General features: G+C 38.7%; 2 protein-coding genes across 7 annotated transcripts in view; one reads left to right on the forward strand and one right to left on the reverse strand.

The window, feature by feature from the left end:
• The window catches only part of LOC126373971 (uncharacterized), a 438,722-nt gene that overhangs the window by 152,470 nt on the left and 258,455 nt on the right, over positions 1-27,797 (reverse strand). The window contains exon 11 of one of the 2 annotated variants that reach the window (XR_007567383.1): positions 6,838-6,912. The exons of the other annotated variant lie outside the window; for it this stretch is intronic. The gene's annotated coding sequence lies outside the window, so the exon portion shown is untranslated. Of the gene's footprint in view, positions 1-6,837; positions 6,913-27,797 lie in introns of those variants that run through there. 2 annotated transcript variants of the gene reach the window in all.
• Positions 1-27,797, forward strand: part of LOC126373966 (potassium voltage-gated channel protein Shaw-like) — a 263,971-nt gene that overhangs the window by 95,435 nt on the left and 140,739 nt on the right. For all 5 annotated transcript variants that reach the window (XR_007567381.1, XR_007567380.1, XM_050020370.1 and 2 more), the window contains exons 3-5: positions 7,831-7,976; positions 11,236-11,446; positions 22,756-22,873. Coding sequence is in view for 3 of the 5 variants with exons in the window: in XM_050020370.1 (XP_049876327.1) it covers positions 11,238-11,446; positions 22,756-22,873 (327 nt within the window). In the remaining 2 variants the exon portion in view is untranslated. The remainder of the gene's footprint in view (positions 1-7,830; positions 7,977-11,235; positions 11,447-22,755; positions 22,874-27,797) is intronic.

Genomic DNA, 27,797 nt, shown 5'->3' on the forward strand with positions numbered 1-27,797 from the left:
CACATGAAGTTCGGCAAGCCGATTGAACGAATGATTTCAGTACTTTTGACCCTAAAATCGGTACCGGCTAAAAAATCGAAGTTCGGCGCCTGAAGCCGATTCCCATTGGAAGTGTCAGTTGAAGCCGGGCACTTTTCAGTAACCGTGATCAATTTTAATTTCTTATTTTCACTGTTTTCCAACAATATTAGGAGCTATTTACGGTGGGCGACAAATTTTAGGAACATCTTAATCAATGTAAAATTGATATCGGCGTGGATTTTCGTGTTTAAATACCTAAATACAGTGTCATGGAGATAGTCGTATTGTGGGCTGCTGCGGAAGAAAATGTCTTCAGAATCTTGAGCAAATCGATCGCAGGATACTTCGACAGAAAAGCCAGTATATACTTCTCACAGGTACATCTATTTATAACATTATTTCTGACAAGTGGCTGAATGTTTACAGAGGAAAAGTTGCTGAACTTACTAGAAGCGATTTTTGATCATTTCATACTTATCTATTTTGTTTTGTTTCAGAGAGTAGCTACATTGATAATTTTAGATTATCAAAAGATGCATTTCGGACTTTGTATCATGACTTAGGACCATTATCTGAAGGAAGTCCAATGCTCTACAACTGTGCAACCGACTTTAAGGTAGGTGGTTACTATATTATGTTATATTTTACCTTATATTTTGATAATTAAAGTTATACTACAACATTACATGAATCCAATTAATATCTGTACGTTATATATTACAGTGACAAATGCCCTCAATCAGCCTGCAATCGTGAAATAATATATCAAGTTTCCTGGGACAAAAACTGAGCATGTAGAAGTCTCCAGAGGTTTTAATGACAAATTTGGATTTCTTGGAGTACTTGGATGCATCCACGGCACACACATTGCCATTATCCAACCTCACAAGTGGGAAGAGGCCTTCTTCAATAGCAAGTATTACCATTCATTGCATGTTATGTTGGTAAGAATCATGCCTTTAACTAGCTACATTTGTTTTGATTCTTATGATTGAGTCGCTAAAAATATTTTAATTTTCAGGTTTGTGATGGAGATATGTGCATTACATTTGTGATGCATCCAATGGGAGTGTTAGTGCTAGACTGCTAGCCAAGATAACCATATTTAGAACAACAGCACTTTGAGAAGGGAAAAGGAACATCTCCTTAATTTAAATATGTTTAAGTTCATTAAGTGGACTTGTGTGGTCCTTGAAATGTAAATTACAAAGTCAGTGTGGTGTAATCAAAAGTGGCAGATTTGTTATTCAATAATACAACATCTAAACAAACCTTTCTTTATTGGCATCAAATAAACTATTTTCATTACGCAGATTTATTTATTTTGTGTTATTACATAATTTGTTTCATTGCACCCCTCTCATTAACCAACCTATCTCTCAAGTAGATACATTTTTCTAATCTTGTGTCCATTGTGCTTAATAAAGTAGTTTATCCATCTATCTTTAACTTGTAATAAATAAATCCATTTATTTTGTATAAATACAAGCTTGCGGGGCCTTATGGGGACTAGACTATTTGTAATGTGTAATAGTATAATCAAAAAAGCCCTGCGGGTGGATCAAAGAAATGTAATCAATTAGAACATACTACAAATATAATATTGTTCCCAATTCTTACTATAATATGGAAATATAAGTTAATTGCATCCAACATCTTCATAAATACACCTATACAAATCTTTTTATTAGATAGTAGTTGGCAAGGAGTGGGTGTATAAATATACTATACACCTCTGCCTACCCCTTCGGGAATAGAAGCGTGATGCTATATTATTTTTGTTTCAAAATATTTCTTGGTAAAATGATATCTAGTTGCTTTGTCTTTAATGTTACCCCTAGACAAACTCACTTAAATAACATGACCAAACTTAAGTATTTAAATTAAGAATAAGAAAGAATGAGAATAAAATAAATTTATTGCCAGTAACAATTTACATTTGCTAATATAGGAGTGGGTGTATACATACATATACTATACACCTCTGCCTACCCCTTCGGGAATAGAAGCGTGATGCTATATTATTTTTGTTTCAAAATAGTTCTTGGAAAAATGATATCTAGTTGCTTTGTCTTTAATGTACTTTAATGTTACCCCTAGACAAACTCACTTAAATAACATGAACAAACTTAAGTATTTTAATTAAATACAACTTCACTTAAATAACATAAATGGAGTACTTATACTTTAGCTTAAATATGTATTTACATACAAGTTTATTGAATACATATGTTTTTACTTAAGTATTTTAACTTAGTTTCTCTAGTGTCTTCGTTCTTGAGAATTGTCATGCTGCTATTCTTTAACCTGTAATAAATAAATCCATTAATTCATATAAAATACATGCGAAATATAAACAGTCACAATATGACAAAGTTTTTATGACGTCTATCGTGTACATTAGTAATAGTCTTTATAGACTAGTTATAATCCTTTAGTTATTACTTTATTTATTTGGGTGATCCCGGCAAGGCAGAAATTTTGTAAAGTGGTCCTTCATGAATTAAAAGTTTAGGAACACTAGCCGACTCTAATGGAATGAAATACAATGTAAAGAAAATATTTTGGAATGTAATAAAGTAGCACATACAAAGGTATAAGGATATTTATTTTTGGCCTTTATTCTTGCTATAGTATGGAGTAAAATATGCTGATCAAGGAGATAAATTTGGGTATATAACATACATACAATCTTTACGCTACATCCCTGGCGGGGTAGGCAGTTAGGACAGACCACCAAGTGTCGTGATCCTTATAAACTTCTCCTACTAGCTCCAATTCCATACAATTTTTAATAAGTTTGAGTAAATTACCTTATATTGGTCTTCACCTAACTTCCTCCAGCAGCAGCCGAAGCAACTCTGTTTGCATATCCGCGGCCTTGCTATTAGCTTCAGCAGCTGTAGCCAGCCAGCTTGTCGACTGCTGAAACAAGTCGCTCCTCCATGTCTAGCCTCCGACTCTCTAGATCTAGTAGGTAGTAAATCGGTGATCTAGAAAAACAAAAAGATACATTTACAAGTTTCCAACAAACTATTTAAGTTGTTGAACAATGAATAGGTTCATTATGTGACTATTCTTTCTTGACTTGTTTCTTACTACTACTAGATTAATAATTTACTTACATTTCTTTCGTTATTGTATAAATTCTGAGAAGATAAAACTGTTGCATTCGGCGCGAATTCAAGTATGTCAGCTGATATAACATAACGTCATTTTTCTTTTTTTTTTTGCGTTTCATTACTTCAGTTGCAAAAGAAAAATCCGTCGTTGCATTTTCCTTTTGTTTTAAACATTTGTAACACTTTACAAAGTGATTAACTAAAAATATTATCAATTAATAAAAATAACATACAAAATTAGTCTGTATTTTTTAATTTCATAATGATATAAAATATTAAATGTTTACCAAATGTCTCAACGAAACGCAAGACCAAAAGTCATTCGTTCAATCATGCACCCCTCTAATATGTCTATTATTATCTATGGATTGATTTTCATCCAGATTGCAATGAACATCGGAAATTACCCGGTACCAAACGCCGAACTTCGATTTATCTGAATCGTTTTCAAGTCGCCGAAGTTCGGCGAATTAGCCGGTAGGCCCCCAGGGGGGTTAAAATGGCCACATCGATGCAATTCAACTAAGAAAGCAATTTGCAATTTGACATTTGCGCATATAAAAGTAAATACGCAATGCAAACAAATGACAAATAGCAATATTGCTTTCTCAGATGAATTGCTTCGATGTGGCAATTTTAACCTCCCAGAACCCATCCACTTCAGATTGTTAGCCAAACGCTCACCTACATAATTAATCTAAACACATAATTAAATTACCTGGATAAAAAATTCACACAGCCTATTTTTTTATTTAACTATTCTAATAACTATTAACTATTTATTTATTTATTTATTTATTTATTTATTTATTTATTTATTTATTTATTTATTTATTTATTTATTTATTTATTTATTTATTTATTTATTTATTTATTTATTTATTTATTTATTTATTTATTTATTTATTTATTTATTTATTTATTTATTTATTTATTTATTTATTTATTTATTTATTTATTTATTTATTTATTTATTTATTTATTTATTTATTTATTTATTTATTTATTTATTTATTTATTTATTATACCTTTTTTCACGACATTACAGTGCCGAATCGCTAATGCGCCGTGAAAGTTAAATAGAGACACACACAGGTGCCATTAATAGGGCATTACAAAACAGAAATCACAAAAATTACAATACTTAAACTAAAATTAAATCACCTTTCACTCATCATTCATAGCCTCGCAGAACCTCAGACACTCACGACACACACTCGTCCATTCATTCATAAACAGATCACACTCTGGTGCTGAGTTCAAGAGTGCATTGAGCATGTGCTGTGCGCGGAAGAGCGGCGAGTGTCTGCGAGAGACAGTGCGCGCCGGCGGCACGGCCAGCAGCGGGCGGCTGCGTGGCCGGAGGTTGCGTGTGGGCACATCGGGGACGTACAGTCGCACCAGCTGCATCACCAGCTCGGGGCAGTCTGAGCCACCACGCAACGTGCGGCAGGCACACGTGCGCGTGGGCGTGTTTATATAATTGTATTGTTTTAATAATATATAGGCACGCGTTTGATCACAATCTCACTCACCTGATGGTAAGTGACGATGTAGTCTAGAGTGGATCACGCTTACCAAGCAAATGCCTATTCACTCTCACCTTGAAGACTCCCAACAAGTTGGAAAAACGGATGACGGCAGTACCAGGCATTTGCTGTTCACATCAAAAAGGAAGAGGCAAAACGTTCAGTGCGGAAGTGAAAATAAGTTTTTCTAAGTTTTTTTCTATCCGATCTTAAGGGAATAAATATAACCCAATAACTTTAGACAGAGGTTAGGTAAGCGGACCCTGTGAAAAACGGAAAAACGCTAGCTGATGATGATGATGAAAAAAAAAATTAAAACTGTTTATTTCAAATGAAAATATTGGGTACATTTTAAGGTTACATGCTGAATCTTAAAAGTATAAAGATTATTTGCATGCAACATAATACTGTTGAGTTCGTTTCACTCGCAGTTATCTAGTGATTGTAAGTATTTATCTACTGTAAAGTGGCGCCTGAGTAGGTTTTTTATATAGTTGTCTTTTTTGACCGTTATATTTTATTGAGAATGTTGTTAGGTAGGTTATTAAGTATGGAAGGCAGTGTGTAGTCCCATACCCTTTTTCCATATTCATTATTGTATTTAGGCAGCTGGTACAATGCCAACTGTAAGTGGCGAAGATTACTACGCCTACTTTTCTTGGTCAGCTCGAGAACAGTACCCCTTAATAAAACCCCACCACGAACTATCTAACAATAGCTCTTTTTTCAACCATTCCAGTTCATTTCACGTAAGCGAGTCAACTCACTGACTCGACTCCGCGACTCCGCGTCACCACTCTATAGTAATTACAAGTTCGGCCTATCTGTCCGTCCGATCAATACTTTGCCTGAAAACCGACCTGCTTCATGTCAGGGTCGAATATTTCGGCTCTACTCACACGTACCGTTACAAAATTTTCTGGGTAGGGTGTAAGTTGATTGAAGTGTTTGTTGCTCTGTACGTGAATAGGAATAGGATAGATTGAAGAACAAAAATGTAAAACAATTTATTTTTTTTAATTAAGATGGGTTTGCTCTTGACTTCGTTCTTCCACAAGGAGAAGAAGAGATCGACGTTGGAATGACCTTACCCAGAAAATGCCTATTCACCTATTCATCTTATATGCAGTTAATCATTTTTAACGGCCAATTTCACAATGGTCTGATTACGTAGATCATCCCGGTGGAGACATATCACAAAAAATACTTTGGTTAGGACATTACAGGCTGATCATCTGATGTCCAAAAAGTAAGATGATCCGTGCTTCGGTACGTTAAACCGTTGTCCCGGTTAGAAAGAAAGAAAGAAAGAAAGAAAGAAACATTTATTATTTACTACTTACTGATGTAAGTAAGTAGTCGTTACATGAGCCATGTCATGGGCCTTTGGCGGCTCAATAATAACCCTGACACCAGGGTTGATGGGGTTGGTAATCCACCTCACAACCCACACGATAGAAGAAGAAGAGTAATTTAAGTTATTCAACATTTTTAACCACGCATCAACCCTGGTGGTTGATGGGGTTGGTTATTCATCTCACAACCCACACGATAGAAGAAGAGATTATGTGCCCAAATAAACTCAGGACTCTCTTAGCATGTGGTAACCAGACACTTGGTGACCTGAATTTCATTGTACGATAAATACACAACACCAAAAGGCAACACTCCAGTCAACATTTTCGGCTAGTGTGAAACCTTTTCACGTTAGGAAGCAAAGAATAGAATGAGTAAACGAACAATGGACATGTTCCGTTCATAGGTCAAAATGAATTGACATTTTGTCGTTTGAAAGTCACACGTAATAATAATGGCTATTGTAAGTTTGAGCTTTGTAATATTTTATGGATAGAGCTAGCAACAAAACTAGGTTATCCGGGGTTAGCCAAGTTGCAAATAATTTCGAAAATCGATATATTTTTTTGACCCGACTTATTGTAGATTTGCCGCAGATGGCATCAACTACTTGGCCGGACAAATGAGGAGCGCTGAAGGCTCTCACCCGGTACAACGTTTAAGACAACAGGCCTGAGGGTGCCCAGTTGGGCGCGAACCTCGGCTCAGGGTGTCGTCTGAAAGGAAAAATATTTGAAAGAATTAATAACAGCCTCCGTGGTCTAGTGGTTAGAGCGTTAGGCTCACGATCTGGAGGTCCGGGTTCGATTCCCGATGGGGACATTGTCGAAATCACTTTGTGAGACTGTCCTTTGTTTGGTAAGGACTTTTCAGGCTTGAATCACCTGATTGTCCGAAAAAGTAAAATGATTCCGTGCTTCGGAGGGCACGTTAAGCTGTTGGTCCCGGCTATTAGCCGTAAAACACCTCCACCAACCCGCATTGGAGCAGTGTGGTGGAGTATGCTCCATACCCCCTCCGGTTGATTGAGGGGAGGCCTGTGCCCAGCAGTGGGACGTATATAGGCTGTTTACGTTACGTTATGCTTCTGCCATTATATTGATTTTGAAATAATTATGTACCCGAGTAATAAAAAAATAAGTGATTGTCACGTCTAAAACCTGAACAACATCTAAAGTTTTTTTTGGTGAAAGAAGCCTGGGAATCCTCTCATTGGAAACGATAATGACTGTCTTAGGTGACAGGGATAAAAATGTAATGACTTGACATAAGGTGACATGGTAATCCCATATTTTTTTTATCGCTGTCACTTCCGTTTTTCCCGACCCACACCACATTCATGTTTGGATCATAAAAGATTATTACGTGCTCAGCGGTGAAGGAAAACATCGTGATGAAACCCACATTCCCGAGAAATGCGTTTTCGAAGGTATGTGCCTTACCTGTATCGGGCTGGTTTTCTCTTCGCGGGTCGGAAGGTCAGACAGGCAGTCGCTTCTGTAAACTGGACCTGTCAAATCTTCAGGTTAGGTAAGCGGAACCTGTGTAAAACGGGATAACGCTAGAGAGATGATGATGTCACTGGTTTTTCGTAAATAATTTGCAATTTGGCTAAGGCTTTTGGCATAGCGCATTCTGGTCTGGTCTGGTGACGCATGTCAATTACAACCCCATCAACCCTGGTGTCAGGGTTATTATTGAGCCGGCATAAGCCCCTTACATGACTCATGTAACGACTACGTACTTACTACCTTAAAGGTATGCACTACCTATTTAGTGATGTTTACCTTATTCTTTTCCAGGATTAGCCCCTCCACCACTCGCAATGAGCCCGTACGTAAAGCTGAGCAGACTCGAGAGCGACTACATTGCGGTGATGTGGAGACGAGGTCAGAGTCGGGCACCATAGCAGTGTATTCTATGTACTGCCGGACTGAGGAGTGAGCAAGTGAGTACGGCAGCATTACGCTGTTTCTTCCTCTTCTATCGTGTGGATTGTAAGGTGAATTACCAACCTCATCAACCCTGGTGTCAGGGTTATTACTGAGCCGCCATAGGCCCCTGACAATACCAATACCAATAATAATGTACCAATTTTCCGTCCCATACTTTTGCGACGGAAAACTCCACTTGATATCAACTCAAAATCATGGCCTGAAACATGCCTCAAAGTTTTCGTTACGATGTCACTAACACGAGATTATTCCATTCCTTGGAGAGGAAGTTCTTCGTTCTGATTGGTATTTCGGTTTGATCCATTAAAACGGATTACAGAGTCTTATAGAATAAGCTATTTAAAGTGCGAACTCACGATCATGTGACTCAGGTGGAAAAGGCTATCGCCATTTTTATTTAAGTTAGAATTTACCCCACGTCGCGGCACTCGACGCCTTGTGCGACGTGCTACGTCATCATAAATGAAACATTAGAATTGAATGTTGAATGCATGAATATTGTAACAGAATACTGAATTTTATTCCATACATTATATTGTTGAAGAAAATACTGATCACAATTAGGTTACAATAAATTTTCAACTAGTCAAATCAGTTACTCTTTAACAAACGTCAAAACACGAAATTACTATGGAATTTGTATGAAAAAGCAGCCTGTGACGTCATAGAAAAACGTGACAAAATTTCGCACTTATTAAAAAATACATTACATTAAAACATTACATTTTTCTTTATTAAAATTTGTACAAATCGTTTTTTTGTTTTCCGTAAAGGAAATGCGTAGATCTGTGAATTTATTTAGTAGGTAACCAAAATTTCATAATTTATCTTTGACCTAGGAAACTATCGGCGGCTTAAAAACACGGGCACCTAAACTGGTTGGTTTAGTAGGAAGCCAAAATGGGTAAGCTAGTGTCCAAATACCTTTACCAAATCGCAATTGAGAAGGGTAGGATTAAAAAAAGGTATTCCTTCGATAAAACTTGAATCAATGAAGTTTTGGCGGCGAGGGTGTGCTGCCGCCAAAGGATGTTTTCGGGGTACCGAACTGAGCATAGTACCCCGCTAGCCACAAGTTGTTAGCGTGACTAGGGATCGACGATCCAACTGTATTGTGTTGGAAGTAGTATATATGCGTCTTGCCGTGTAAACTTCGATACCGCGTTTCACGACCGCTTGAAGACTGCATTATTACTGCATTATTGAATGTGGCGCCATCTGTTGCATGTGAGCGGAACTAGGTGGCCAACTAGTTGGGTCCGCTACATCACTCCCCCCCTCAGACCGGAGGTCGATTCAAGTGCTTCAGTGCTCTTCAGGAATGCCGTGGTGCCTGTAATCCCAGTGAGTCGGGAAGAGGTGTGTACGGCGTGAGTTGTGCTCCTATCCACGGTGAGTCGGGATGGGGAGCTGCTCCTATCCGCGGTGAGTCGGGATTGTGGAGCCGGCGACTGGCGTGAGGCGAGAAGGCGGCCTGCCACGTGGAGCGCGTGCTCGACAGCGTGGTGTGGCAGTGGACCTCATGTGTTGTGTCGCTGTTGCGTGTGGAGTGCCAGGTCCAGGCAGCTTGGGCAGCTGGTCATGGAACTGTAGATGCTCCGAAGTCCTGGTGTGGAGTGTCAGATGTCCAGGCAGCGTCGTAGGCGGCTGGCAGATGGACGTGCGATGCTCCGACTGAAGGCTGATGATGAACGCCTGTTGAGGGTTGATGCGGGGTGATTGATGCTGGTGGCGGATGATGCAGGTGAGACGCAGTTGACTCCGACTCCCAGAAGGTGTAGGCAGGAAGTGTTCTGTCGAGGGTCACCAGTTTGGCGGCGAGGGTGTGCTGCCGCCAAAGGATGTTTTCGGGGTACCGAACTGAGCATAGTACCCCGCTAGCCACAAGTTGTTAGCGTGACTAGGGATCGACGATCCAACTGTATTGTGTTGGAAGTAGTATATATGCGTCTTGCCGTGTAAACTTCGATACCGCGTTTCACGACCGCTTGAAGACTGCATTATTACTGCATTATTGAATGTGGCGCCATCTGTTGCATGTGAGCGGAACTAGGTGGCCAACTAGTTGGGTCCGCTACAAAGTCACAAAATCACTCAAAATGCTTGTATATTTTGCACATGTAACAAAAATAGAACATGAAATACAAGCCTTAATTATTGTTGCTAATGGTTCAAAATTCAGCATCAAAGCAAAAGCGAGAAGATGTTACAAAAGGAAATTTTCTTTTCAAAACGCAAAGGAAACTTAAGTTCACCTTAAAAGATGATAAGCCAATGACAAAGCTCTTATAGAATTGGGTTCTTTGCATTGAGTAGGCTCAGCTTCTGGGTATTTGTGTTCTTAGGTAAGAACCCGGTAGTTCGGACTTTATGGGGTTTTATTTAAATTAAAAGAGGTTCCACTTTTAGAAATCCAACATTGTTTGTATTATGTTTGGAACACCGATATTTTAACTTGGTTAATTAAAATTTTCTCTGTAATTTAATGCTCTGTTTTACAACAGCTTCGTATTACGAGTAATTCAACTTTAAGACGTTGTAATTCGAGTAACTTTAGAATGTAATTTGAGTGACTTTATTTAATCAAAAAGTGTCTAATGAAAATACATTTTAGTTCGGAATATACATAATTGTCATTATGCAAAACAGGGTAGATTGATGAAAATTATATAAAACTAAGTTAGTTACTACTTACTTTAGTAAGTTAGGTACCTAGTTTTCCCTTTAAAAGGGCTAATGAAGGACTTTCCAAACGATGTTTCCCAAAAATACAGATGGCGCTGTACAGATTTGCCTTTGTTTAACTTTGGAATTTCATGGATAACAGACATAATGCATCTTTTATATTTGTTTTTTGACATAAACGATGACCCTTGTTATTAAAAATTAAATAAAAATATGCATTTATTTCGGGTAGGTACCCATATTGTCAGATACAATTATGTCACTTTAAAATTTAAAGTTATTACAATCGAAAATTTGAAAATAATACTTAAATAAAGTTAAAACATTATTAGAATCAAAACTAAACCAAGGCCCAACGAATCTACCACCCATTATTAAAAGTGAATAGGCATTCTCCCAGATTATAACGAGTCAGAAAAACAGACGACGGCAGGCAGTTCAAATCCTTCGGTAATTCGCATCAAGAAGGAAGATGCGACACACGAAGTGATTTCGATAATGTCCCTATCTAACGTCTGACCTGGATCTCCAGATCATTCGTGTCTCATACAGTCTTCTTGCCCCCAGAAATGAATCTCCTCAACATGGACGCGGAGAACCGCGTGGTTCTCAACGTGGGCGGGATCCGTCATGAGACTTACAAGGCAACGCTCAAGAAGATTCCCGCGACACGGCTCTCGCGGCTGACGGAAGCACTCGCCAACTACGACCCCGTGCTCAACGAGTACTTCTTCGACCGCCACCCCGGCGTCTTCGCACAGGTCCTCAACTATTACAGGTAAGAACATTAAAACAATCATCATCATCATCATCAGCCCATTAACGTCCCCACTGCTGGGGGCACGGGCCTTCCCTATGGATGGATAGGGAGATCGGGCCTTAAACCACCACGCGGGCCCACTACGGATTGGTGGTTATTAACGACTGCGAATGCAGCCGGGACCGGCTTAACGTGCCTTCCGAAGCACGGAGGAGCTCGAGATGAAAACTTTTTTCTTTTTGTGGTCACCCATCCTATGACCGGCCTCTGCGAAAGTTGCTTTACTTCAACAATCGCAGACCGAGTGCGTTTACCGCTGCGCCACCGAGCTCCTCAACAATAGAACACTTTATTGACCACAAATTCCCAAGAGTGTAATTTATGCGTGTAAGAGTGAATGGGTGAGTGTGTGCGTGAAGGTGTGAGAGTGAACCGGTACGGTACTCTGTTCCATGTGAACTCTTCTTGGTCTTCCCTACCTCTCTTCCCTTGTAGCTCCCCTTTTATGATGATTCTTATTAATAAATAACATAAATTATAGCAATTAAAACAAGCCAAAGAGCCGTGGTAACTCAGTCGGTAGAACGCTTGCCTCTCACTTTGAGGTCGAAGGTTCGAATCCAGCACAGGCCTAAACCAATGATTGCCAAATTTGATTAGTGAAGGGAAACATCGTAAGGAAACCCAGGTACTGGTTTTCCCTTCGCGGGTTGGAAGGTCAGACAGGCAATCGCTTCTGTAAAAAACCGGACCTGTCAAATCTTTAGATTAGGTAAACTGACACTGTGGGAAACGGGAAAATGATAATTAATAGACTGTTTGATTTTGTTTTCATTTATTTGCTTGAATAAACTTTCAAAAGTGTTTTCAGCGTCATCTCTTCTTATTGAAAGAACTAAAATTACTATACGTACTGGAAAACTCCTCATTCGCTTCCTCCAAACACACTGAAATATAGCTCGACAAAATATAGCAAACCAGCAATATTGCAGCCATTTTGAGGTGACTCGATTCAAGCGAGTTCGAAGCAAAATGTATTTCACGGAAGATGGAGCACATTATACGGGGAATCTTGCTGATGGAAAATATTATAGTACAAGAGTAGTGAGGAAAAACCCGCAGACATTATAGATGTCACGTGAACAGGAAAACCCGACTTGTATAATTTATAATTTGAATAATAGAATTTGAAATTTGAATTTTAAGTTTCGAATTTTCATTTTTGAATTCTGAACTTTGAATTTTGAGTTTTGAATTTGAATATATGGGCTCTTCTCGTGGGGGCCGTGACATCAATAACCGACTTCATTAAACCCTGGTATCATGCTTACTATTTCTCTCTTATTAGTCTCCAAAAGCCCCTGACGTGGCTCATGTAACAACTATATACTCACTTAGGTAAATAAAACGTGCTCTGAAGCAACGATCATCTTACTTTCGGACAATTTTATTGAGTGATCAACCAGCAATGTCCTAATCACGCCACTCGACTGCCCGTATCTGCGTAGATGCTGTGACTTGCATGTCACAGCATCTAATATTAGATAAGGCTACTAACATCTAGAATAAGTTTACTAACACATATGAGACATGTTTCGTGAATTAAATAAATTATTATTATTATTTATTAATCAAACTGGGGATCACAAAGTGATGTTTTTGTGATATGTCCCCACCGGGATTCGAACCTGGGACTTCCGAATCGTGAGCCTAACACCTAAGCACTGGACCTCAGGGCCCGTTATAAGCTACTGTCATCATACTACAACAACAACTGGGTCAGATTTTCCAACACCGTTGGTCTGTCTCATTACTGTTACAGCAAACATATTCTAGAATCTTTATTATTTGCAAATATCAAGTTATAACTTACGTAAGTTAGCAACATACATAACTACTCTGGATATAATATTATCTCCGTATTTATAATAGCTACAGTTACGAGAATTAGAAAGAAAGATGATTTTTTGAACATGAACTGTACGTGCTAACTCAAAAATGATAAAACTCGAATTGTATTACTTTTCACTGACGGTACAGATTTGCAACAAGACAAAAGATTGTAAGATATTTTTGCATTTACGGTAAAGATACTGACATTCTGTGTTCGAAGCACTACCCTTACTGTTTTTCACTAATGCTATAGTATTGCGCAGTATCGCCTGCGCGTCGTGTCCACATAGATTGACTGTCTTAAATAAGAAATACTACTCAAGGTCATGTTTTTTTCTTTAAATGACTGGCGCTAATATATGGCTATAGTAAAGATATTATACATAGTATACATAATGTCTGTATTCAGTCAACCCGGACACTTCATACAAAACACCTCGTTTTACACACACACTACACATTGACGTTATCGAACACGAACATCTGCGTGTGGGAATTGCCGTTCTATACGTAATATTATTCCTTATTCTATGACACGAAACAAAACATTTCCATAAACGAAAACTAAAAATATATTTGCACTTTCAAAAAAATCCTGATGAGGGGTTTAGTTTTCATCTCGAGCTCCTCCGTGCTTCGGAAAGCACGTTAAGCCGTTGGTCCCGGCTGCTTTAGCAGTCGTTAATAACCACCAATCCGCACTGGGCCCGCGTGGTGGTTTAAGGCACGATCTCCCTATCCATCCATAGGGAAGGCCCGTGCCCCAGCAGTGGGGACGTTAATGGGCTGGTGATGATGAGATACTACAAATAATTCCTGTCTTCTTTTTTCTTTGTAAAAAAATCCTTTTTCTCTCAGAAACGGGTGGAAAATACAGATACAAACAGAGAATTGAATCCCAACCAATTTACATTATGAGAAATGAGGTAAAACCATGCGGGTACTGTGTGGGTGTGTTTTATGTAGATTGCAGATTATAATAATATCTGAACACATACATAATACAGCAACACGCTTGTATCCCCAAAGGGGTAGGAACAGATGCAAAGTACATACACCCACTCTTCGCCAGCTGTGTTTAAGTCCCGTGTAATAAAAATAGCGGGCGATGTTGTGCCGGGCACAAATACTGGAAACCACGTAATATCAGTTGTATATGATCCAAACATAAATTCAAATTCTTCATTAAATTCTTTTTTATTATTGTTATTTATTTGAAGAGAAGCGTTTACAAGATCTCGACGCAAAGCGCCAAATACGGAAGACTCGACCGGAACCCTCCTGTAAGTACACACTCAATTCGTCAGGCCAGCTTTATCGCCAGCCACAACAACGACCCGGGATAGATATTTAGGAGTCGCCGTCGCCGGATACGGTTTGGACGACATGATGATGATGATTATTATAATTGCGTATGGCAAATAAAAATATCCTGCATGGATTATCTATCTAGTTTAAGCTCCCTCAACCAAGTCTCTGCCGCATTCGTCACACAATGCAGCTCGGCTATGCCACCTGGGAACCAGTGTAGAGGACACTCGTTCACTCTGTGAGATAAGGTTTGATCCGGGTGACCACATTCACAGTATGGCAACTCCTTTAAGCTCCATTTATGTAGATGAGGTTCGACTTCCCGTGGTCCTTACACCGGTTCAGTCGGGGACTGATTTTTCGCTCATGTAACGATTACTCACTTACATCAGTAAATAGTAACCGGGACCATTGGCTTAACGTGGCTTCCGAAACACGGATAATCTTACTTTCGGACAATCGGGTCTTCTTCTTCTTGTCGCTTCGATGGCATTAGATTTCTTCAGCCCAGTATCCAGGCTGACCTGGAAATCTTTAAATAGACTCCGCACACAGGTTGGCCGAAGTAAAGATAACCCGTCCAGGTGGGATTTTCTCATCGGATTGGATCTGAGCTGCGTGTGTGGTGTTACGCCACAGACTATGGCTCATCTGATAACTTGCTCCGCGTGCCCTGATACCTGCACTCGAGGGGGGCTGATGAGTGCCACCGAGGATGCTGTTCGAGTGGCGGACAATCGGGTGATCAGCCTGTAATATCCTAACCAAACTAGGGATCACAATCCGGGATTTGAACCCGGGGCTTCCGGATCGTGAGGCCAACGCTCAACCACAGAGGCCGACCTCTGCTTACCCCTTCGAGGACACGTGATGCTAAGTTATGTTTATGTTTATGCATGTAACAGTCCTTTATCGATTAAATGTCATTAGAAATCCACCACACTCGAAATGTTTCATTAATCCCCCGAAATATTTCTTGACCTACTTTCAGTTGTCTTGACACAGTTTGACCTAAATCAATACATTTTACACAGCATTAGAAAATAAAGGTATTCATGTTTGGTAAAACATAATACTTACCCCTAACCCCGGAGGAACTCTTGCCCAAGGATACGGGTGAAGACCTCAATGGTTGCTGAGGCGGAGATGGGAGCCATCAGTACGGCAATGCAGGACGGAAGGGGCAAGTCACAGGGACTGTAACCTGGAACCTGTCAGAGGGCAGCAGTAACTGTCAGTACTATTCAGAAGCGGAGGACAGGAGTCCTAGTACGGCTTTGAAATAGACTACTCTGGATGGGATCCCACTTGCGTCAGACAGAGTACGGCGGGGCAGAAGGCAAGAGGGAAACCACTGCCCTTTTTTCCCACTAAAAAAGTAGCATGGATAATGCTACACCGACAAGAATGTGGCTCGTAAATTAGTGATAAAAACATAATAGCCAAGAGGAACAAGTCAAATGAGATACTTTTTCTTTAACACCTTTTTTATGAGACTAATTCCAGGTTTGCCGTCGACGGACTTCTGCAATGTCAAAACGATACATTTCTATGGCATTTGTATAGGGAGGTGATTGAAACAACTGCTAGCTAACAATAGCATACGCACACATACATACACAACATTTATAGAAATACACATTGATGTATTATAATATATGTTACTACCTGAGGAGCTCGGTGGCGCAGCGGTTAACGCGCTCGGTCTGCGATTGTTGAGTTAAGCGACTTTCGCAAAGGCCGGTCATAGGATGGGTGACCACAAAAAAAAAGTTTTTATCTCGAGCTCCTCCGTGCTTCGGAAGGCACGTTAAGTCGTTGGTCCCGGCTGCATTAGCAGTCGTTAATAACCACCAATCGGCACTGGGCCCGCGTGGTGGTTTAAGGCCCGATCTCTCTATCCATCCATAGGGAAGGCCCGTGCCCCAGCAGTGGAGACGTTAATGGGCTGGTGATGATGATGATGATGTTACTATAGTGAAATACCAATGAAGTGCCATTATTGTAATATACGTACATCAATGAAAATACACGTTTATAACGTCATCAATAAATGCGGTCAACCGTCATACGCTTTGTTCTGTAATTCTAAATCCAAATTCGGGAATCAGTCGAAACGAAAAATTATATTGATAGGCTTTTGTTTCTAGATTAGCTTTTTAATGTATCTTTGAGTATATATAATATTATAATCGCCTATTATATAATATAATAGCTATAATGTAATTAAAATTAATTTCGACATAATTAACCGCGTGCTGACAGAGTGAAATATATCCCAAATAAATAGTTTACCATTTTGGGACCGGAATTTGCGGTTTGGGTTAGGGTCCTAAGGTTCAAACTAGAGAGGTGCCGACTATGATTTTGGCCGACTTTTCCTCCAATGTTAATGCTAACTCGACACAATTTTGATCAAAATTCATTCAATTATTCACCTCAATAAACTGCCAAGAGAAAAAGAAGTGAAAATTTTCAGTGAAAAATATTTCGTGCAAAAAAATAAGTAGATCAAAGAAGACTTCATTTTGAGGAAAAGTTTTACATTTTCTTTCTTTTGGCTGGAATGAATGTCGGCAGGCATACTAATTTCTTTGGCAATTTTGTATATGAAATTACGTTATGAAAACAGCCTTTAGACGCGTTGGTGTAGTCTATTTCATGTCTAGCTCTGTACTATTGAATCCGAATTCATTTAAAGTTCATAAATTGATAAATGAAAAAAGTGTGGTCAAATTCCCACTTTCAGCGCTTATCGCTATCAATGAACGTTGATAGCGAATGGTTGAACGTTGGTCTCACGATCCGGAGGCCCCAGGGTACAAATCCCGGTGGGGGCATATCACAAAAAACACTTTGTGATCACTTAAAGGCACGTTAAGCCGTTGGTCCCGGTTAATACTTACAGGTGTAACGAAGTAGTCGTTACATGAGTCATGTCAGGGGCCTTTGGCGGCTCACTAAATTTAATAACCTTGACACCAGGGTTTATGAGGTTGGTATTCCACCTCACAAATGGATTCTGGTAGGGCTCTAGCTAGAGAAATTGGTCGGTGTATTGCGGAACGGAAGGCGATTGGGGCAACCACCGTTCACCGTTCTACACGCCCTATCTATGGAGTAATGGCGATCACTCCACCGAAGAGAGAGAGAGAACTATGAATAGATTAATTCTTTCAAATTGAATCCTCCTGAACCTATCTAATGAATAATAATAATAATCTTTATTGCACAAACTTACAACAACACACTAACAATATATAGTAAGACAAAAAACCAGCCAAAAAAAAAATTGGCCAGCTCATCACATTTATATTGTCCGTGACGTCAAAAAAAGTGTTTCGAGACATTAATCCCAGTAAGATTTCGGGGGTGAATAAGAGATTATCCGTATAAAACAGCAATAAAGCAAGACGTTTCACCTTAAGTGTCTAAACTCAACTTAAAAGTAAAAAGCGGTTCACAGTACTTAAATCGCGGTTTCAACTTTTCCAATTTCATTCATCGTTGTTGAACATTTCTTATATATTCGAGGGCGGATCGAAACGTGTCAGCACTTGGAATAAATTTCCCCAATCCAAGCTTGAGGCAGAAACGTACCCTTAAAAGTATTTTCTTGTATTTTGGAAACGTATATTTTTACTGCTACAGATTTACTCTAGTTGACGTTCGACGATTAAGTGGGAATCGATTTATTGAAGAATACGTGATTATTTTTTATTTATTATTATTTGGGATAACAACAGCTTAAACTAATTGTAATAATCTCTTCTTCCGAGAAACAGTGAAAGGCATACTTACAATACAAAGAATAAAAATAAAATTGCTATTCAAAATTCTAGATTAAGTAAATTAAATTCATCTTTTTTGGGGTTATGTATACGTTTTGACAATAAAATACCAGATAATATTTTAAAATTGTCAGAAAAGATATTTAAAGCTCATGTGAAGCTTACTTTATGTAAAAAAACTTATTTATAAGATTAATGATTACCTAAATGATAAAAATGTCTGGTATTGAATGTGTTCCTCTAGTTATTAAATAACTTGTAATGTATACCCTCATTGATTTATAAGATGTGTTGCTGTTGCAGTTTCTTGTCATTTCTTCTCCTCAGCCATAACACCTTGCGAAATGACGTAAATTCAAAAATGTTACATTGACCTTCAACAAGTTTCTGATTTCCGATTTCTGATTTCAGATTGTTTCACAATGTTACAAACCATAGCCAATAACACTTATCCTCTAAGTACTACTTAAAAAAAAGAGTAGAACGTGGTAGTATTTTTATGTATTGCAATAATATTATATTATGACCTACATAAAAGCGACTTAGTTACACAATCAACAAGACTTAAGCATTAGCACAAGTTGCCCATAGTATGCAAGACACATGTTCCCTTTTTTATTTCATAATATTGTTGCATACTTACAATGTAAATGAGTCACTCATCATCATTCAACATCATCATCAGCCCATTAACATCCCCATCCCCACTGCTGGGGCACGGGCCTTCCCTATAGATGGATAGGGAGATCGGGCCTTAAACCATCACGCGGGCCCAGTGCGGATTGATGGTTATTAACGACTACTAATGCAGCCGGGACCAACGGCTTAACGTGCCTTCCGGAGCACGGAGGAGCTCGAGACGAAAACATTTACTTTGTGGTCACCCATCCTATGACCGGCCTATCGTATGGCGGACCCTGTGAGAAACGGGATAGCGCTACGGAGATGATGATGATGATAACTATTTTCCACGTACATTCTACACCAACAGCCATTGAATAAAGGTTTCCCAATTTGTCCAAAAATAATCCTAGTTTTGGCACTGCGTGACATCTGACTGAAACATCCCGAAATAACCCGAAGTGTCTCGAAGTGTCCGAATTCCTTATTAACGGAATTAATTTGGCCCACGGCCGGCCATAAAAGGGGCGACAGGGAAAAATAAATTGGGGCCTCTTTGTGCAGAATTGATTTATTGTCCCGTTCAAATTGGAAAACCGACACCCCGTTTTGAGAAATAATGATTCTAGGAAAAGGGCGCGACATAGACTTAGGAAATATGGTTGCTGTTATTCAAATTATATGACTGACGGCCTCCGTGGTCCAGTGGTTGAGCGTTGGACTCACGATCCGGAGGTCCTGGGTTCGATTCCCAGTGGGGACATATCACAAAAATTACTTTGTGGTCCCTAGTTTGGTTAGGACATTACAGGCTGATCACCTGATTGTCCGAAAGTAAGACGATCCGTGCTTCGGAAGGCACGTTAAGCCGTTGGTCCCGGTTACTACTTACTGTGTAAGTACGTAGTCGTTATAAATGAGTCATGTCAGGGGCCTTTGGCGGCTCAATAGTAACCCTGACACCAGGGTTGATGAGGTTAGTAATTCGCCTCAAAACCCACACGATAGAAGAAGAAGAAGAAGACTGACGGACCAGGGAGGCTAAAAGGCCACATGTCGCAATTTGACATTTGCGCATATAAAAGTTAGTGCGCAACGCAAATAAATGTCAAATAGCAATATTGCTGGCTTTTTAGCGGGAAACGGGAACGGGACAGTTGCTTTCTTCATTGAATGATCTAAATAATTAATACGAAGTGGTGTTTTGTGGTTAATGATCGCATTAAGTTAGTCGGAAGACATTCGCGAGTGTTATTATATTGGAGTATTCAATAAACAAAGTGTATCTGCCTATTTTCGCTTCGTGCTAGGAAGCCGCTTCATAGCTCAAAAGTTTATGCGGACTTTTGAGTTAATTCGTTTGGGGTTCGGAGTAGGAGTCTACTCCGAGGGTGGGGGCTTAGGTTTCATCATCATCATTCATCACCTTTCACCATTTCATTAATCATCAAGGAAAAAAAAATACGTCAGACATGGCTGTATGGGCATAGTTCCCTTTGCCTTACCCTTCGGGGAAAACCAAACCAAAAAAAAAAAAAAAAAAAGCAATATTGCTTTCTTAGACGAATTGCTTCGATGTGGCCTAACTAACCCCCCAATAGCCCATCACGTTCGTCTAACGGAAAGCTCAGTGAGACGTGAGTACTTTTCATTTATTTATTTAAGATACACCATAATGTGAAAGATGTGAATCAAATCAATAAAAAAGCCCCGGGTTCGATCCCGGTGGGGACAAATCACTTTGTGATCTCTAATTTGGTTAGGACATTACAGGCTGATCACCTGATTGTTCAAAAAATCTACGCAGCTTCTCACAACCTGTATAACCGTGGAAAAGCATCTACAAGAAATAAATTCTTATCTTTTATTGGAGGTTAGACAATTTTCGGACACACTACTTGCAAGGCCGAATCCACAATTAAATTAGCACTCCTATCAAGACGTGCCAACCCAAACTTGTCGAAACTTCAACCCACTTCCAAGTCGGATCAAACCTATTTTGTTGATTAATGGCTAGTCAGACTAATCCCGTATTGATTAAGGACCAACTTCTGATTATATTGATGGTTTTAATTTGATTTATTGGAACCTTGAAGACCTTTATAACAGTTCAATGAATCCACATTACAACTGGGGGCGGTTAAAAAGGCCGCATCCAAGCAATCATCTAAAAAAAAAAATATACGGTCGAATTGAGAACCTCCTTCTTTTTTGTGAAGTCGGTAAAAAACAAAGCTTTTCAGTCACCCCCTCTACTAACAGAGTCGGTGCACTGGACGCTGCGAGAGCATTATATCAAAACAACAACACAAAAATATAAACTAATATAATTGTATACCGCAATTTAAGTAACCAAAATAATAGGAAAAGCATATTACTCGAGGGTACAAAACGATTTTCCAATTTTACCGATGTCTGTATACCAGTGTTTGTAACATTGTTTTAATGAGAAAATAAATAAATAAAAAAACTGGTGAGGAATAAACAAAAGCACTGTTCGGGGAAAACAGGTTCTTTTTTTATTATTGTTCTTTGTTTTTTTATTTCCAATTATTTGAAGTTTTTTTTTCAATTATAGCAACTGTATATAATATGTATGATAGCAACAACGGAAAAACTTTATTTAAAAGGTAGCATTTATTTCAACGGGATCCCATAAAATTGTTTTTAATAAACATAGCTCGAATTTAATTTAAATCGCCGGAAAAACGTCAGATCCATCTGAATATTGATGGATATAAAATAATATAAATATTAATATTTAATATTAATATTTTTGGATTGAAAATCGTTTTGTTTCCTCGAATAATTATGCTTTTCCTATTATTTTATTTATTTTTAATGACTTTTCATTTTATGATGAATTTTTATTCTACCAGTGCCATATTGATAAGGGAGGCGTGGACTAGTTGATAGAACGCTTGCCTCTCACTTTGAGGTCGCAGGTTCGAATCAAGCACAGGCTTAATGATTGTCGAATTTGTATTCGAATTCATGTTTGGATCATAATATGATTATCACGTGCTCAGCGGTGAAGGAAAACATCGTGAGGAAACCCACATTCCCGAGAGATGCATTTTCGGAGGTATGTGACCTAACCTGTATTAAGCTGGTTGTCGCTTCGCGGGTTGAAAGGACAGACAGGCATAATTATGTAAAGAACCGGACCTGTCAAATCTTACTTCTGTACTTTGGTAAGCGGACCGTGTGAGGAACGGGATAATGCTAGGGGGATGATGAGTGTCATGCTGATAGGCCGCCTATTGTACCCATTCTATTTCTATTTGGTTTTGTATTTTCCTGTTTGTGAAATAAAGTATTTGTTATGTCATGTTTATTTATTTATTTATTATTATTATACATAACAACATGACAGTACAAATCGTTACAAGTGACTGAATCGTTACAACATGATTTTATTTCTTTACAATTCGAAAGTAAATATTTCTAATAAATTATATTTGAGTATGTAGGAATAGTAGAATAAAACGGAATGTTAAGGTGTGTGTGTGTGAGAGAGAGAGAGAGAGAGAGAAAGAGAGAGAGCGATGAGTGAACGAGAGAGAAGGGAGGATTGCAGAGTGAGAAAGATGGCCACGGTTAGAGATTAGAAGCGAGTGTTCTGGATTATATTTATTTTTATATATAACTATTTCTTCACAATCAATATGAGTCGATCACTAAGCAAGTACCTATATGCTTTGTCAACAGGACCGGCAAACTCCACTACCCCACAGACGTGTGTGGGCCGCTCTTCGAAGAGGAGCTGGAGTTCTGGGGGCTGGACGCTAACCAGGTGGAGCCCTGCTGCTGGATGACGTATACGCAGGTATTTTACTGATACAATTACATAACGTCGTGGCCAGATCTTAGAATTAGCTATTTCATGAACTGGTCATATTTCCTGAAAGAGCCATCCTAATTTGACCATATTATCTTTCAAACGTCAACGTTTAATGATATCACCCATCGCCATATCGTTAATGTAGGCGGTGTTCATACTATGTGGTGTAATAAAAATGTGCATACTCGATTAATTTCTTAGTTTCAAAATTATTTACCTAATAGATACTATCTATATCACAGATAATGTTACTAATTTTACGACTTGATTGGTAACATTTGGCCATATCATGCATTTAGTTGCTCATATCGTTAAATGTTTTGTGTTCATTGATCTGTCCAAACTACATCATGATGTGCCCAGCGAATGATGTTCCATTACACGACCATTTCATGCAATGATCAATCCTAAGATCTGGCCACGACATATATTTCCTTCCAGCTGTATGGCCTTGGCGATAAGTCCCCAATCTAGGAGTGCCTAAGATGCGCTCTTACATGGCTGACGTATTCGATCTTAGCAGTGAATTTACTGCCACTGTCACTGATACAATTATAATACAGTGTACCTTATAGGGAGTTAGTGACATCGTAACGAAAACTTTGAGGGATGATTCAGACCATGATTCTGAGTTGATATCAAGTGGAATAATACAAAAGTATGGCTACTTGTACGACAGAAAATTCCATTTGATATTTAAATCTAGAGTTGAATCATCCCCTCTGTATTCGTTACGATGTCACTAACATCCTGTATAGGTACTAACAGGAGTTGCCCGTAACTTCGTCCGCATGATCTTGATCTCGCATAATAAGAAAGTTGGCAAGTATCAAAAATTATACGTTTTTCATTTTCCAAAATAGACACAAATTGATAGGCATGTGAAAACAGAATCGAAATTCGTGGAAAAATGAAATACAGCGATTCGAAATCATGACATCACACACAACGAAACATACACTTTGATCCTCGTTTCATTTAAATTCCAAACGTCTTATCTTAATGCTCACATACGTCGTCAAAGGAACATTTGTGGATTTGTTCTTTGTGATTTAAACAGCTTTCATAACAAAATATACATAAGAAGGAAAACATGGCAATGGCAAACGCCCACAGTGTGACAACTCCTCTACATTTCAGTATATTGCTAGCGCCTCGTCACGCCCGCTGTGTGACGAAAGATTTTAAAAATAAAAACTTTCAGCTTTTTCGTATAATTTTATTAATGAAAACGTCTTCTTGTCTTCAAACCCCCGATACCGACCCCGCCGGCGTGGTCGACGATTTCCCTCAATCAGCGCTTATCGCTATCGACCCAATAGGGTCGATTAATTCTTTCAAATATTTTTCCTCTGACGACGCCCTGAGCCGAGGTTCGCTCCCAACTGGGCACCCTCAGGCCTGTTGTCTTAAACGTTGTACCGGGTGAGAGGTTTCAGCGCTCCCCATTTGTCCGGCCAAGTAGTTAATGCCATCTGCGGAAAATCTGCAATAAGTCACGTCAAAAAAAAATCTTGTCTTATCACTGCATTCAAATTCAAAATTCAAATAATTTATTTCAGTAAATACTACTATTATTAAGTAAAATAAATAAATATATTATTATTATAAATAAATAATTAATAATTACAAATTCCATAGTTGTTAGTAATATGACTTATTCTATGTTAGTATCATAAAATTATGCAAATAGTAAAAGTTACATACATACATACATACATATACTCACGCCCGTAATCCCTAATGGGGTGGGCAGAGCCACAAGCAATCAAGACAACTTGCAGCCACTGTTGATACGATGTCGTAAGCTGGAAAAAAACGAAAAAGATTACGATTTATTTGTGTCAAATAAATTAACATTGCAATAACAATCTTCACAACACCTCCGTAAAACCGCAAAATCTTGCCAGCTAGTATGAACCCAACAGATATACTTAAGAGCCAGACTCAACAATGTTACAAGTTTAATCCTTACTCTGCTAAAGTTGCTTGGATGCGTTCACACGGTGTAACGGTATGTTCCAGCCAATAACACGTTTCAGGCAATAACAATTTAGACCGGAGCGTGCTCACCGGTGCTTACACAACTTTGGTAGTCTCACACCTGGTTTTTATCATTATCGTCATAATACAAAATCGTTTCAAGCGGAAAGCCACGGGAGCTCCGTGGTTCATTCGCAATGAAAATCTGCACATTGACCTAGATATTCCATTGCCCAATGGCTCAAATTGGCTTCGTTTTTCGATTCTGCTCCGCACCACCTAAATCCCCTGGTAGTTGCGGCTTCCGAATACATTCCACTTAGAGATGGTACTGAATAGTATTGGCGTCCGAAAGACGTCATAAACGATCCTGACAACCCTTTTACTCTAGCCATAGAAGCGGCCAATCAGCTCGCGAAAACAAACACTTCATAACCCGAACGACCTCCGTGGTCTAGTGGTTGAGCGTTGGGCTCACGATCCGGAGGTCCTGGGTTCGATTCCCGGTGGGGACATATCACAAAAATTACTTTGTGGTCCCTAGTTTGGTTAGGACATTACTGGCTGATCACCAGGTTGTCCGAAAGTAAGATGATCCGTGCTTCGGAAGGCACGTTAAGCCGTTGGTCCCGGTTACTACTTGCTGATGTAAGTATGTAGTCGTTACATGAGCCATGTCAGGGGCCTTTGGCGGCTCAGTAATAACCCTGACACCAGGGTTGATGAGGTCGGTATTCCACCTCACAACCCACACGATAGAAGAAGACCCGATTATTTTTTTCAAATATTTTCCTATTGTCGTATGTCATAATCGTCGACGGGTTTGCTTAGTATTCTTCTTTCATGATTTTGGCCTGTGTTGTCCGAATTATGCTGGACTGGGAACGAATAACAAAACAGAACATATTCAGCTGCTTGTCATATTGGCATGTCAGCAAAATCCGAAAGAGGGATTGTGACCTTTCTAACATTATGGACAACTGGGTGTTTAAAAACGCCACATTCATCTAAAAAAGCAATGTTGCAATTGGACATTTGCGCATATAAAAGTAAGTGCGCAATGTAAGCATTTTTTTTTTCAGATGAATTGTTTCAATGTGGTCTTTTTAAACCCCCAGTTATGAGCGATAGACTGACCATTTGTCACCATAAAGTCCATCATATCCTTCGATACATCTTAGGACTTCGTGTCAATAGTGGTTGTAAGTTGTCTTTGATTACTTGTAACTCTGCCCACCCCATTAGTAACGGGAGCGCGACAACACTATATAGCTAAAATCACTTTTAGAGCAAGGTTTTGAAAAGAAATATGTAAGGATAATTAAACATTATACAGGGTGGCCCAGAAGTTCAGGTTCAAAATGAAAAATTAGATAGAGGGGCTCATTAGCTACCAGAAACACCCCCATGTATGTTCAGCAATTATTTACGGTTTAGGAGATATGACCCATTTTATACCTTTTTCTAGATTTTCTATCTTACTTCAGAAATAATCATTTTGTCGCTATCCCTTTCTTAATAATTATTTTATTTTACTTCACAACTATGCCTAAGGCTGTGTACCGCTTAATCAAAGATAAATCAAAGTCACATCAAGTATAAAAAAAAAGTTATCGGAAGTCAAAGTGAGAATTCGACCAAAATTGTTACAGTTGTTAAAACTTCGTCGAAGAATAATAAACACATGAGATTGTCATGGACCCTGAAAGTATTTCTTAAAACTGCTCCATTTAATAGGCTTTTAGAAACATCCAAAAAAAGTACCCTTAATACGGGCAAAAAACTAAGTAATTTGACCTCAAATATTGCAAGACAGACAGATTTGAAGGAAAATTTGACATTCTCATACAATGTAGCTGCTTCTTTCTAACGTTGTTGAAGGTGCTCAAAGACACATTTTCAGTTAAAAGTAAATAAAAATCACGCTTATAATCGCTAACAGGGTAGACATAGCAACAATCCGAAGACAAAACTTGCAGTCACTTTTGGTATTCGTATTTTAATGAAGGTACATAGATTTCAAGGAAAAAGTTATCCCCAAACACTGTTGGTGATGCTTACTATTGGATACTAAAATAAAATCTGTCTTTGAGCACCTTTAACAACGTTAGAAAGAAGCAGCTACATCGTATGAGAATGACAAATTTTCCTTCAAATCTGTCTGTCTTGCAATCTTTGAGGTCAAATTACTTAGTTTTTTGCCCGTATTAAGGGTACTTTTTTTGGATGTTTCTAAAAGCCTATTAAATGGAGCAGTTTTAAGAAATACTTTCAGGGTCCATGACAATCTCATGTGTTTATTATTCTTCGGCGAAGTTTAAACAACTGTAACAATTTTGGTCGAATTCTCACTTTGACTTCCGATAACTTTTTTTTTTATACTTGATTTGACTTTGATTTATCTTTGATTGAGCGGTACACAGCCTTAGGCATAGTTGTGAAGTAAAATAAAATAATTATTAAGAAAGGGATAGCGACAAAATGATTATTTCTGAAGTAAGGTAGAAAATCTCGAAAAAGGTACAAAATGGGTCATATCTCCTAAACCGTAAATAATTGCTGAACATACATGGGGGTGTTTCTGGTAGGTTATGAGCCCCTCTATCTAATTTTTCATTTTGAACCTGAACTTGTGGGCCACCCTGTATACAGCGCAAACATGCAACTAGAGAGCATTGGCGAGGAGTTTCCAATTCGATTTTATTTTACTTATGTCTATGGTGATGTCGAACCTACTCGTATGTTGTAAGACCAATAAAAACCTCAAAAACTTTTCATTCAAACCCAATGAATTTAAATTACCATCATACGTCATAACGTTATAAAGATGTAGCACTGCATTATGCTAGATAGTCAAAGTTTAGCATGACTAAAAACTTATTTAGTCAAACTAAAAACTTTTTTAGTTAGACCAGCTAAAGTTTAG

The sequence above is a fragment of the Pectinophora gossypiella genome, chromosome 16, assembly GCF_024362695.1.
Source record: "Pectinophora gossypiella chromosome 16, ilPecGoss1.1, whole genome shotgun sequence".
Lineage (NCBI taxonomy): Eukaryota > Metazoa > Arthropoda > Insecta > Lepidoptera > Gelechiidae > Pectinophora > Pectinophora gossypiella.